Source organism: Carcharhinus amblyrhynchos, chromosome 13, assembly GCF_965287045.1.
Source record: "Carcharhinus amblyrhynchos chromosome 13, sCarAmb.v2.hapA, whole genome shotgun sequence".
Lineage (NCBI taxonomy): Eukaryota > Metazoa > Chordata > Chondrichthyes > Carcharhiniformes > Carcharhinidae > Carcharhinus > Carcharhinus amblyrhynchos.
Genome location: NC_137336.1, coordinates 47,579,483 through 47,593,940, shown reverse-complemented (window position 1 = coordinate 47,593,940; position 14,458 = coordinate 47,579,483). Strand labels below are relative to the sequence as shown.

At 42.5% G+C, this 14,458-nt stretch overlaps 1 protein-coding gene across 1 annotated transcript in view; it reads right to left on the bottom strand.

The window, feature by feature from the left end:
• Positions 1-13,924, bottom strand: part of ablim3 (actin binding LIM protein family, member 3) — a 294,982-nt gene extending 281,058 nt beyond the window's left edge. Inside the window, exon 1 of the mRNA XM_080201652.1 lies at positions 13,693-13,924. Coding sequence (XP_080057778.1) covers positions 13,693-13,801 — 109 coding nt within the window. The 5' untranslated portion in view covers positions 13,802-13,924. The remainder of the gene's footprint in view (positions 1-13,692) is intronic.
• Between the last annotated feature and the right edge of the window lie 534 nt (positions 13,925-14,458).

The following is a 14,458-nucleotide window of genomic DNA, read 5'->3' as shown; positions in this document are numbered from 1 at the left end:
CTGCTGGCCTTGTTCTTCTAGAGGGTTTGGTATATGCAAAGTCATGCAAAGTCGTAAAGTCCCACCTAATACATAAATAAATGCAAGCTTTTTTTTCAACATATCTACTAATATTGTAATTTTTGACCTATGATTCTTCCATTGCTCTAGTAAATCAGAATCCCTACATTGCCATTTGGCCCATGGAGTCTGCACCAGCAATAATCCCACCCAGGCCCTATCCCCATAACCCCACATACTTACTTTGCTAATCCCTCTGACACTAATGGGGCAATTCAGCATGACCTATCAACCTAACCCACACATCTTTGGACAGTGGGAGAAAACCGGAGTACCTGGAGGAAAGCCAAGCAGACATGGGGAGAATGTATAAACTCCACACAGACAGTCACCCAAGGCCTGAATTGAACTTAGTGCTATGAAGCGGTAGTGCTAACCACCGTGCCACCCTAAGTGGGATCACCATTACTTGCACAGATTCGATTTATTTAATTGAGTAGTAGCCTTGCTATTTCCTGGCCTCAACCATAATGCTCCTGCCTTCTAGCCACTGCACAAAATACCTGCTATCCACTGGAGTCCCACCCTGAGACATGATGCAAAGTTACAATTTCCTTCAACATAAAATGCTCAAAGTATTTTTTCTTTGAAACAAACATCCCAAAACACGACAATAGAACCAGTTTTTTTTTGACAGAAAGAAAGAATCAATAGCTACAGGACAAATAAAACAAAGAATATTCAAAAAAAAAGGAAATTCAAAATATTCTGGAAGTTGATGAATGCCAGACAAAGTTGGGAACAAGGAACAAAGAAAATTACAACACAGGAACAGGACCTTTGGCCCTCCAAGCCTGCACCAACCATGCTGCCCGACTGAACTAAAACCCTTCCGGGGACCATATCCCTCTATTCCCATCCTATTCATGTACTTGGCAAGACACCCCTTAACAGTCACTACTGTATCTGCTTCCACTACCTCCCCCGGCAACGAGTTCCAGGCACCCACTACTCTCTGTGTAAAGAATCTGCCTCGTACATCTCCTTTAAACCTTACCCCTTGTATCTTAAAACTATGCTCCCTAGTAATTGATCAAGCTTGGCAAGTTAATGCTTGCTCTTTCAGCCAATACGTTTTTCAAAATCATTATTTTTACAAATGCCCTGTACTATTGATACATTTCTATAACATATTAAAACACTAACTGTAAAGATTTTATCTACCTATTATTGTTTATGAGTGATAATGGTAAAATCCCAAATCATCGAAATGTTGGGAGTTGTTTCATTGTAAAAGTTAGAAGGATTAAAGAAAACCATTCGCTCTTTGCACTAAAGTGCAATGATCTTTTGTTTTTAATTTACTCACCCTCAGGAAAGAGTGGTAAAAATGCTTATCAAACCAGAAATTAACTCTATGAAGCTTAACCTATTCATTTTATCATCATCTATACAAACTATAGGGAGGTCTTGTGATGCAGTGGGTAGCATCCCTGCCTCTGAACAGAAGATCCGGGTTTGATACCCACACCAAGACTTGATGGAGGACTGTTCATTCATAACGTGGTCAAACATGTTAAGTGTGTCCATCTGCAAATCCTTCCAATCACACTGTTGGCAAGAATGGGATAGACTCCTGATCAGCCATGCTTGATGTGAAATGGTGCTCCCTCCAGCTATAACTCTGGCAACAGATTAACAAAATGTTCTGGGAATTACTAGCTATGGAACCAGACAAAAGTCTGCCTCAATGCACCACTAGGTGTGGGAAGAGATATGTTCATACTATATTCATACATATATTTAATTATCATTTATATATAAACATAAATATATTATATATAAACATAAATATATTATATGTATAGATACACGCACTTGGTAAAACATTTCTCTTTGGTCCCTACCTGTATAAACATATCAAATTTACTCCTGCCCTAAAATGTTTCAAGAGCTCATTGTCAATAGTTTTTCTGAATGGTGGATTATATCAAATTTCTTTCACTTCCTTCAAAAGCATGCTTGGCATACTTGGCTTCGTACAGTAATGGCAAATCAGGAAATGTCTGACAAACCAGAAAGTCTAAATTCAACAGCAGGATATGGTGAAGTAGTGAGGGAGTGGGATTAATTAGATACCTCTTTCAAAGAGCAGAAAGGGCAAAATGTGCTATTAGATTCTCTGAACTGTTGAACAACAGTAATTTCTGTGGACACTTTGCCAATGTTTCTTTCTAAACTGCAATGCCACAGTGAAGAAACATACAGTTGTTCAGTTTTCTGATTCACTGGGGTAGATATTGACTTTATATGACAGTGTGATGCAGGTGATAGCAAATTTATATTTTAGGATACTTCCAATTTTTCATTCCCATTGAGTTCAATGGGTTTCTCTGTTTTTTTTATGTTTGACAAGACAGCCGCTCTGAACCTAGTGTACCATTTAAATTGGATGGGTAAAGGAGTGCATTTTAAAACTGAGCCCAGGAAGCGAACACTACAGGTGCTGCTGTCACTGTTTGTTACTACTTAGGAGATCTGCTGTCACGGGATGTCATGTTTGTTTGACTGGTACCATTCCCACACATTCACTGTAGCTCACCTGCAACCACTCTGTGACATCTGCCACTCAGCTGCACGTTGTACCCAGAGGAAACCCATGCAGACATGGGGAGAATGTGCAAATTCCACACAGGCAGTGACGCAACCCACAAATCAGACCAAGACCCCTAGTGCTATAAGGCAGGAGTGCTAACCACTGTGCCACCATGTCATCTGAGACATAAGCAATACTGTAAAGACACTTAGCTTCTCCCTGAAGTTGTGCTTGCCTCTTATCAACTGGTGAGTTTCCAAAAAGCTGAAAATTTAAATTGGCCAGGATTGAACATGCAAAGTGAGCTAAATCAGAGGTTTGATCAGAACTTTCCTCAACATTAAAACGGAGCAAGTCACAGCATTCAGAAGTTGGAAGGAACATTGACACTCACTGCTAATTAGCTGACTTGCCTCAATATTTCAATGAGGAAAGGTCCACTGGGGATTTATATTCAAAAGTTAGGAAAACATTTCTACTGTGTGTTTAGTGCCTCAGTAAAAGTGAGGCTATCATTGAATTTTTGATGCAGCAAGATCTAACTAGGCTCTTCTAAGGGAAGCAACTGTGCTTGCCTGTGCCCGAGCTCAGAGAAGTTCCCTACTTCACTCAAGTATATTATATAAACATAAATATATTATATGTACAGATACATGCACTTGGTAAAACATTTCTCTTTGGTTCCTACCTGTATAAACATATCAAATTTACTCCTGCCCTAAAATGTTTCAAGAGCTCATTGTCAATAGTTTTTCTGAATGGTGGATTATAGCTCTGTAACTTTTCAGCTCTGATCAAATAGGGAAGAATAGGAAAAATGAGAAACCACCCCCACCCCCACCCCCACCCCCACCCCACTTCCCAAATTGGAGAAAAGATTCTCTCATTTGTCCGTATCACTTTTTTGTCTCCCTTTCCTAAAAAAATCCAATCTTGGCTGATGATGATCCTTTTGCGTCAAAGCTGTTATGCATGGAGTGATAAATGGGCAAACTCTGATACAGACCAGTTCAGTAATCTAGAATACTGCAGGCTAAATTCTTGATCTTAGCTTGAGTGAAGTAGGGAACTTCTCTGAGCTCGGGCACAGGCAAGCACAGTTGCTTCCCTTAGAAGAGCCTAGTTAGATCTTGCTGCATCAAAAATTCAATGATAGCCTCATTTTTACTGAGGCACTAAACACACAGTAGAAATGTTTTCCTAACTTTTGAACATAAATCCCCAATGGACCTTTCCTCATTGAAATATTGAGGCAAGTCAGCTAATTAGCAGTGAGTGTCAATGTTCCTTCCAACTTCTGAATGCTGTGACTTGCTCCGTTTTAATGTTGAGGAAAGTTCTGATCAAACCTCTGATTTAGCTCACTTTGCATGTTCAATCCTGGCCAATTTAAATTTTCAGCTTTTTGGAAACTCACCAGTTGATAAGAGGCAAGCACAACTTCAGGGAGAAGCTAAATGTCTTTACAGTATTGCTTATGTTTCAGATGACATGGTGGCACAGTGGTTAGCACTCCTGCCTTATAGCACTAGGGGTCTTGGTCTGATTTGTGGGTTGCCTCACTGCCTGTGTGGAATTTGCACATTCTCCCCATGTCTGCGTGGGTTTCCTCTGGGTACTCTGGTTTCCTCCCACAGTCCAAAGATATGCGGGTTAGGTTGATTGGCCATGCTAAATTGATCCTAGTATCAGGGGATTAGCAGGGTAAATGTGTAGGGTTACGGGAATAGGGCCTGAGTGGGATTGTGGTTGCTGAAGACTCGATGGGCTGAATGGCCTCCTTCTGCACTGCAGGGATTCTTTGATTCTATGATCAGGAGATGCAGGAGTGCATCTCCACAGTTTCCCAAACTTACTTCATTCAACATACCACTTCTCTGATCAAAGATGTACCTGTGATCGGGTATCTAACACCCCACTCCCCTCCCAGCCCGATTTCCCCCCTCTGGACCTTCCCTGGTTAGAAATCAGAACCTTGACACAAACATGTCAGATTAGACAATCAAACCCCCATCACTGGGTCAGACTTGTAAATGTGTTGGGTTCCTGGAACACTGACAACAAGAAATTATAATGAACAGTAATTTACTCACTAGCTTAGCAAGCTTCGTGCTTGTACTCTGCCCATACTCCCAGGAAGAGCTCCCAGCATATGACGCCTTTTGTAGCTGCTCGTGACCACTCGGTCAACATCTTCCCTGCTTAGTTGGAAGAACCAGGTAGCATGAGGAGTAACAGTGTGTGCAACAGGAAACTATGTGCCGACCATTTCACAACATACACGATAAACAAGCTCACAATGTATAACTACATTGAGAGTGAGGCACAGATTAAAGCTGTCGTAGCCAGTGTACAGCTCATTGCGTCTCCTTCTACCCGCACCCCCCCAGCCTCTTTTTTGTTGTAGAAAGATTGGGGGGGGGGAGTTGATTTTCCCCAAAACATTCGGAGTGTTGAATTTGCATACAAATTGAAGTAGATCACGCTGTTTTTTTTCAGCAGGAGTTTCAAAATGAATCTCCCACACTCTGTGTGCACTGCAGAGTACACGAGCATGATTCACTCCAGAAATCAGTGGGCAGGACCTATTCCCGCTGGAGAGGCCGGCTGAGAGGCCCACTGTGCACGTGCCGATCTATTAGCTCTGAGATCAGTGCATGTGCAGTGGCCCTGCACTGCTGGACTCCTGATTGCTGGGCAAATCGATCGCCGGCCAGCCCTACGACCCCGGCATCATTGGCAGTGCGACCCCGCCCACCCACACTCCACGGCTTGATCGCTGGACCCCGCAGACGTGTCAGGGGCCCACATACCCACCACCACCACCACTGCACCCGCCCCCCCCCATGCCCCCGCCCCACCAGTGCACCTCAATCTCCTGATTTCCCCCCACTCCAGCCTGCCTTGATTCCCTGATTTCCTCCGAACAAGCTGACTGCAACCCCCCCCCCCCCCCCCTCCCCCCGGCCCACCCGATTGCTGGCCTCCCTCACTCTGTCACTCAGCCGAATGTAGAGTGGCAGCAGGATTCCCCCACCCTCACAGATTGCCCTCCAGAGGCCTCGCCCCTATCAAGCCCGGTCCCCATTATGCCCCGCCCAGTAACCGGTACCAAGGTGCTCCCTAAGTATTGGCACTTTGCTCCTTTGGCAGTGCTAGTGGGCACAGGCCAGCACTGTCAAGGTGCCAATACCCCGAGGGCATTTTCCCGGCACCCGACACCCTGGGAGGGCCTCAATTGCCCCACTTCGCTCCTGCAGGGTTGTGCCGCCAGCTCCCTGCTAGTGGAACTCTTGGCGGAGGGGTGGGGGAAGGCTACTGGGCCCAGAGACTTCAGTCCCAGATCCTCTAATCAGACTCAAGTAGTAGTAAAATGAGCCTTTGCATATATTATACAGCTCTGCACTGATTTCTGGTGCTGGGAGATGCTCGGAGGCCATAGCGCCCAGCGGAGAGCCTGCAAAACAGCATCCACTAGAGTCTCCTGGCCTGCTGTGCTAAAAAAGCAGCGCAGCGGGATGGGAGAATTCCCTCTCCCCCCTCAAGATTCATAAACCAGTTATAGACTAGGTGGTGACATAGTCCTGGAACCTTGTGTTTGGTTTGCTCAGATGCCCTGCGTGTGTGGTTACGCTGGTCTGTGCTTTTCAGGTTGGTGTTCTCAGTGTGGACGACCTAGAGCATTCTGTTGTGGCGTTTGGTGGGTGCAGTGCTTGCTGCGTTGGCCTGTGGAGGAGTTTACATGTTTAGTGGTGTAGGGAGGGCCATAGGCTGTATGACAGGGGGGCTGTGTTATCTGTTGGTGCTGGCTCTGATACCTATATGGTTGTGACTATGGTTGTGTACAGCGTGGACACCATCTAAGGCTACCCCGTAACTCTTCGTTTGCAGAGCATGGCTGTATACCAGCTTGTCGTGGCCTTATGCAGTCTGAATCCGGACCATTTGACCAGGTGTTAGATGGCCAAGTCTGTGGGCACCTCAGTCATAATGCATTTTGCTTCTAAATCAGCGTTGCATCAGGGCATCAATTGCATTGGTTTTCAAGTTTGGGCTGCAGCGAAAACTTGGCAGTAGGAAATGTGGTCCTGGTGCATCTGGAGATGAGTCATTTTGCTGACAAGGACAGGCCCTGTTGTGATAGATTTCACAGACTGAGGAGTGCAACATAATAATCAATGCAATCCCAGGTACATTTCTCAAGAAGATGCTTGGCTGAGCATATCTGCCCATTCAGCCAGACCCTTTGACTGTGGATACAGGGGGCAGCTTGTAATATGCTCAAAGTCCCATGTGTGTGCAAAGTTTCAGAATTCAGTGGAGGTGAATTGGTAAGTGTTTTGGGTCATGAATCTTTGTGGAAAAGTGTCTCTTGAGCTTGATGATGACTGTTACTTGTCATGTTTGGCAGGTAGTTGAGTTCAAACCACCCGGAGTACGAATCAACTAAGACTAAATGTTGTCCATCATTCCGTTTGAAAATGGCAGCCGCCATGAAAGACCATGGGCAGTCCGGGTGCTTATGAAAGTGCAACAGTTGATTTGCTTGATGTAGCATGAGTACATTGCATGGTGCACATCTGCAAACTTTCCTCTCTATGTCCTTGTACATGAAAGGACAGTACAGGGAGTCCATGGCCCTGTATATGATTACTTCCAACCCGGGGTGCCCCTGGTGAAGCTGTTAGGTGTGGTATCTTTGAAGAGCAGTCAGGATAATCAATCACTGGCCAAGCAGCATCAGTCCATCCTGTACGGTTAGTTGGTCTCTGATGGTGAAGAATGTGCAAGGACTGTGGGGAAACTCCCTTAAGGACTCTGACCTGCCCCTCATGATGACCTTGTGTAGTTGTCTGCTTGTGATGTCCACCTGTAAGGCATCAAGTTCGATGAGAGGATGGCACCACTGTCTATGCCTTTCTCACAATCTGCCTGGTCTGTAATGGGCAAGAAAGCTCTGGAGAGGGCATCGGCCAAGTATAGCTCCTTACCACATTTGCGTACAATGTTGAGATTGTAATGTTATAGCTTTAGTATCATGCATTGCAGCATGCAGACACAATGTGGAGAGGCTTTTCAGTAAAGTAATGAGTGGCTGATGATCCATTTTAACAGTTGCAGGACAGCCATATATGAAGTCACGAATTTTCTGACAGACGAAGACTAAGGCAAGGAGTTCCTTTTCAATCTAAGCATAACGACTCTCAGTGTCAGTGACAGCCCTTGAAGCAAAGGCCATTGATCTGCTATTCTGGACATGGACTGCACCAAGTCTATACTGGAAGGCAGCTGCTAAAGTAAATATGAGTGCTCAAACATCAAAGTATTGTATCTCTGGTAAGGCTGCAAATGCCTGTTTGAGTTTGTTGATTTCCGCTGTGTGGCACTCTTGCCAGCACCATTCGACATCCTGGTAGAAAAGTTGACAAAGAGGTCGAGTGAGCTTACTGTAACACAGAATGAACTTCAGAAATATAATTTGTCACTTGAAGAAAATACCACAGTGTGTGCTTGTCCAAGGGGATGGCCACCTGTTGTATCGCCATTGTGGTGTTTGGATCAGGCTTTACACCATCAGCTATGAGTAGCAGACCCACATAAGAATCCTGGTTGATCCTGAATCTGCATATCACACGATTAAGTTTCGACTGCATGGCCCAGATTCTGTCAAGGACAACACAAAGCCGCACATCATGTTCCTGCATAGTACAATCCCAACCAGGATCTCAGCGACTATGATGTTGCAAGGTTTGCTGACAAAGTTGCTCCATTCACCACTGGAAAACTTCACTGCCAGTGCAAACCCCCATAAGCTATATGAAGAAAACAATATCTACCTACCAGAGACATGAATGTGGTTAGTTCTGAGGATATCTTATCTAATGGGATCTGTCAGAACCCACATTTCACATTGAGGATGCTGAACACCTTGGCGTTTGGCATGTCTGCTATCACCTTAACCACTATCGTCATGGAGTGATGGGACCTGCGCAACACCTTGTTTAAGTGAACTGGGTCAATGCATATCCCAACCATGCCATCTTTCATCACTGCAGCCACCATTGCTGAAATCCATTCTGTGGTCTTATCTATAAGGGTCATCTGATGCAGCTGGTTAACTACTTTCTGCTTTATGGCTACAGGTATTCTTCCTGGAGCATAAACTATTGGTGGTACAGAGTCATCCATCTAGCCTCGTGTATACAACTGATAGCTTACCAATGATGTCACAGTTGAAAAGGTCTTTGTATGGTATCATATCTGGGGCTTGGTGTTGTAAAGCATGCACTTATGGACCAATTGAATGAGCCCCAATGTAATGCTGCTCTGAGGACCTCACAGTGGCCTTACATTCTGGTCAACCATGTGAAACTTGAAACTGGCCTGTGTGCAGTGGAGAGTGCACACACTTTCTGTACGCTTTCCTGGGTTCTGCAGTCTGGTCCTACATTTGGGTTTGGTTCCTGTAACATTCGGCTGGCCAATGTGTTGCACTTTGCTCCAGTATCAATCTTTATTTAGTCTTGCATTACTACAAATCACATTGATGATGGTGAAAAATGTATCCTCTTTTGTTACAGTGGCAATGCTGTAATAATAGTGCATTGTTGGAGGCGCTATAGCTTTGCTGAATTCCAGTCAATTCACCTTGCTGACGCTCCTAACCCGGAGGACTGACCATCTGCCATATTACTGATGGAGGAGAAAAGTTACTGTGGTTTTGATCTGCAGCATTTAGTGAAGCGATTCCATTTTCCACATTTGTTGCATCTTTTAGCATACACAAAACAAGCTGTGGCCCATGCAATTGGGTAAGAAGTCTGACAACACCAGGTTATTGGAGCAGGGCAAATACTTTTGTTTCCTGCCTAAAATATCTGCTTCATTTTTCTGATTGTTTGTTTAACATGCAGATTCTAACAATTGTTTTTCTCTTGCAGCAGTTGCTTGTGGACTAAATTACTGTGAATCTCACAAGCTATTCGATCCCTGAGCAGTTCATCACTGAAAGTTCCAAACGTAAATTTCTTTGCCAAGATTTTCAGGGTGACCATGTAAGATTGTACTGGTTCATTTGTACTTTGGTTTGTTGAATTGAATGCATATCTGTCAAGAATTGTATTTTTCATCAGGCCTGCTAAGTTTAGTAAGGTGTAAGCCTATGCATCTTTTGATTTGTCAGACAGTGCAACACTACAGTAAATATACCACTCATTCTTGAATATTTCCCAAGTGCTGTTTTCATCAAAGCTGAACAGGTCAATGCAACAAAGTCCTTGTACAATACAGCAACTTCTGATACCATTTAAATGTATTGGGTCTCTGAAAAACTATAATGAACAGTAGTTTATTCACTAATTTAGCAGCTACTTCATGCTTGTACTCTGCATGACAGATGTCATCACTTGGTCAGCAAGATACATGTTACCCAGGGTTGGGCATCACTCACCACTATCAAGGGGTAGAGATTAGAGAGGTCCCATACTCCCTGTATTGGATGCAGATCAATCAGGCTGAAATTCTCATGGGAATCTTAAAAAAAGTAAGGTGCACACTGTGTTGATCCAGAGAAACTCTATCCCACACTCTGCCTTCACAGCCCTCCTTCCCCTGTCAAGATCGGAGCCAAGAAATAGCACGAAAGCAAATTGCAGTAAGGTCATACACCCTGTTTAACAGTGGGATGCAGGTAGAAACTAGCACAGAGCAGGCTAAAACTAATGCACCACATTTAGTATAAATGTCAGAAGGAATCAATGATAATTGGGCACAGATGCCAGGAAATCAGCTTTCCAGTTAAATTATGTCATAGGGCATTGATTTTAATTTAAAATTAAGCTTTAACTCACTTTGCGTGAAAAGATTCTTTGCCTTGTCCTTTAACGATACTTGATGGTTCAAAAAATAGTGGGAACGAGTTAAGTTAAAAAAGGAGGGAAATCAGGAGAAGTGAGGAAGGGGTATTGAAGCAGGTTTCTATAAACAGATTCAAGATGTTGGAAGCTTTTGTGGAGGGACTAGTGATTATTGAACGTGATGAGAATGTAGCTAGGCCTGATTGATTTCTGAAAAGAGACAACCTTATTGAGGGACCCATGGCCTTACCTTTCCCTAGATAGACCTTGTGAAGCAGTTTGGTTTCAGCATGCAATTGTGAAGCTGGAGCATTATTAATAATGATAAAATACAGACTCAGCACTTTTGGGAAGGGGTCTAGTTCTCTTCTGCAGCAATTTGTTATGTGTTGGTAATGACTGAAAACAAATGTTTTCAGCTTACTAATTACAGTATAAATTTAGAATTGCATACCTAAGCAAATTACTAATGTACATTTTCAATAGTTGAAGGATTAAGGCTGTCACTTCTTCAGGTATTCTTGCATGATTGGATAATTTGGAAAATGTCAGTAAGCTACTATGGCTAAATTTCATAATTGGATGTGAAATCACTTGATGTGTTAGGATACACAATTTATTTGTTTGTCTGTGTGTGAATAAAACTGTCATCGATCAAAAGAACATTGAAGTTATTGTTGAATATAGTATTCCAGTCATCCATATTTGAGATACTATGATTATCATCTCCATTATACCATGTAAACTGGTGTGTACGAGGCCTAACATTGCATTACAGATCATTGCCTGCTCTGCCCTACTCCACTGGCTAAATTAAAAAACAGTATAGAGTGGAAATGTTGTTCTGAAATAATGGAGGGAAGGAAATTAAATTTGGGTCAGAATTTCCACAGGAATCTCCTGATTGCCATGGATAGCACAGTGATTAGCCTCACAGCACCAGGGTCCTGGGTTCAAATCTGGCCTCGGATCACTGTCTGTGTGGAGTTTGCACATTTTCCCTGCATGAATTTCTTCTGGGTGTTCCGGTTTCCTTCCACAGCCCAAAGATGTGTAGGTTAGGTTGATTGGCCATGCTAAATTCCCCTTAATGTCAGGGGCATTAGCAAAGTAATGCATGGAGTTATGGGGATAGGGCCTAGGTGCAGGTTCGATGGCTGAATGGCCTGCTTCTGCACTGCAGGGATTCTACAACTTAGGCAAAGAACCTGTCAACTCTTTGGAGAAATAGAAGAAACAATTCTAATACTTTGCCAAATCTAATTGTCTGGCAGAGAATCAGTGTTGCTACAAATCTAGTGATATTTTCAATCTGATTTTCTTTCCAAAATGTTACAATATGCTTGCATATTTAGCTGACATTTTTAGTTGGTGCCATCTGCTGGACTCCATATACATTGCGCACATCATAAACAAGTTCAGGAATTGCCACTGATAACACTAGAGTACAAACACTCAATGTATTTATATGATATTCTTCTATTTGCTGTTTTAGCATAGTTTTTAAATTGTTTATTGTGGTATTAACCTATGTAAAATAAAAAATGCAATGCAAATCCGCTAAGCATTTGTTTGCAAACATTACCACTAATAGTTCTTAACTGCTGTTAAACTGCATGTTTGGAGAGAGTTACCTGAATCCCTCTCCAGCTTTATTTCAGTCATATTCAGCTGGTCTTTTTGTAAGCTGACTGCATGTACTTAGCCACATGTAGGCTATTCATGACCAGTCCACATGTATGTAGCAGTGATATTGAGACATCACTATGGAGATATTGGAACTGCTCGCATGATGGTTTAATGATACCACCTTATGATACCAGCTTCGAAGTACAGATTGAAGCAGCATGTTTACTAACTTCAGTAAACCCAAGAAGACCTTTCTTTCTATGATTGGAAGACCTAATGAAAAATAGAGCTCCCTGCACCAGTCTAAAAATCCATGTAGCTTTGCATTAGTGTGGTTACTAGCTACGGAGGACCCATGCAATGAGATCCAGTAGCCGAAAAACAATATCAAAGCTAAACTACACTTGCAGTACAAATAATAAAAAGTTGGCATACGAATCAACAGGAACCAGGTAGGGATTATAGATAGGGGGTTTATCTTGATAGGTATTAGATTTCTGTCCAATTTCATTGTGATGATATTTTGTCAACAAACACAAAGTACTGCATCACCGAAAAGAACAATTGGCCTGCATTTTACATGGATTTACCACCCAATTTTTAGTGGTTACTGGGTAAGTGGATACTGATGAAATGTTAATGACAGGAATATATCATCAAACGTGTTTTTGACATGTAGTGCTGTAGGAACACTTGAGTATCAGGAACATTGTTGCAATTCTAGTCTGCCCAGCGTTGCTAAGCTACTCACAGGGGGAGTTTAAAAAACTAAATGGCTGTATTGCCTTGTGGTGTTGATCGTAGAGCAATCAACTGGACCAAGCAAAGTGCAAAAGTAAACTTAAATACAAACTGCTTTTCCTTCACGACAGTGCTATGCCAAGTGTCACATTTTCCTCCCCCATCCATCTGAGATGGATGATAGTGAGAACATATGCAGTCATGATAGACTATCTTGAACATTGGAATGAATCTGCCCTGGAATATTTAACCATGTTAGAACAATGAGAGGCAAGCAGGATCAAAGACTTCTCTACCAGTTATCCAGATCGATTTCCACTAGATTAGAAAGTACAGCTCCTTACCTCGAAGTACACAAAGACATGATACTCTATTTATGAAAAATAACTGGAATCATCATATAGGAAATCATCACACCGAAACTAGCTTCTGCGGCCTAAATAACAAAACCTAACACAAGGATGGGATCACAGCTAGGAGGCCCTTGAGGAAAAAATATGATGTCTTCAATAGATTTCTTTCCAATTCCATGCACTTAGTAGTTTCACTATTGAGAAGCAGAACATCTGACTGCAAAATGTCCAGGATCTTGAAGTAAAACTGTACTTTGCTAAGATGTTGTATTTAAATCTTTTCAAATATGACTTAAAATATTTTGTTGTTAGGCATGATTTTGCTTTGTTAGAATCAAAGAGACTTCATTCTTGTACCTGTTTTACATAAGCTCCACCTAAAAAAAAGCAAGCAAAATGCTTTTAAATTAATAATAAACCTGAGACAAAGGACCTCCTCTTTTGATTATAGGCACTTTACAAACTTCTAGACTCAACATTGAGTTCAATAATTTCAGATCACACTCTCTGCTCTCACCTTTTTCAGACAGCAGCCATTGGTGATGATTCTGCTTTTCCCATTTACACCTCCTCTGGACCAACGATCCTCCAAACATCTCTAAATGAGGTGCATCAACCTCAAACATTTACTAAATTCCTCTCTCTACAAATGCTGCCCAATCTGCTGACTCTTTTGAAGGTTTTCTGCTTTCATTTTAGATTGCCAACGTCTGCAGTATTTTACCTTTGAATTTTAGAAAGTCAAAGTGGCTGAGCTGGATCGAAGTGTTCAGGTAGTTTTGAAGGGCAGGAAAAATAGCCTCAGGAAATATGAGATGGAAAATTTAACTAAGGAGTATGTTTGGCTGTCCTCTACCAAGGTGGGATATTTGTGAAAGTGGGATTTTATTTTTAACTCGGCTGTAATATCGGGGGATTCAGTATCCAGCAACTGTCAGAACTCTGTCCGATTTAGCATTGCAAATGAGCACAGAGTTGACTCGTGTTGCTCCAAATCTACCTGTATGATAATGAGACCTGGGGGTGTACCAGTTATCTTTCCTTTTGACCATAATTGGGTGTCCATCTCATTTTCACGTGGGATGAAGGGGAAAACAAATTACAGGAGTGTATAGATTACTTGAGTTGACAGATAAAAACTATGCTGTTGCAAATAGTTATTGTCAAATTATCTTCCAGATTTTAACATTCTCAAACTTGTTTACAGATGCATCCATGACCTCATCCTTCCATAATTCTGCAATGTCCCACACCTCTGCAATCATCCAAGAACTCTGCACTCC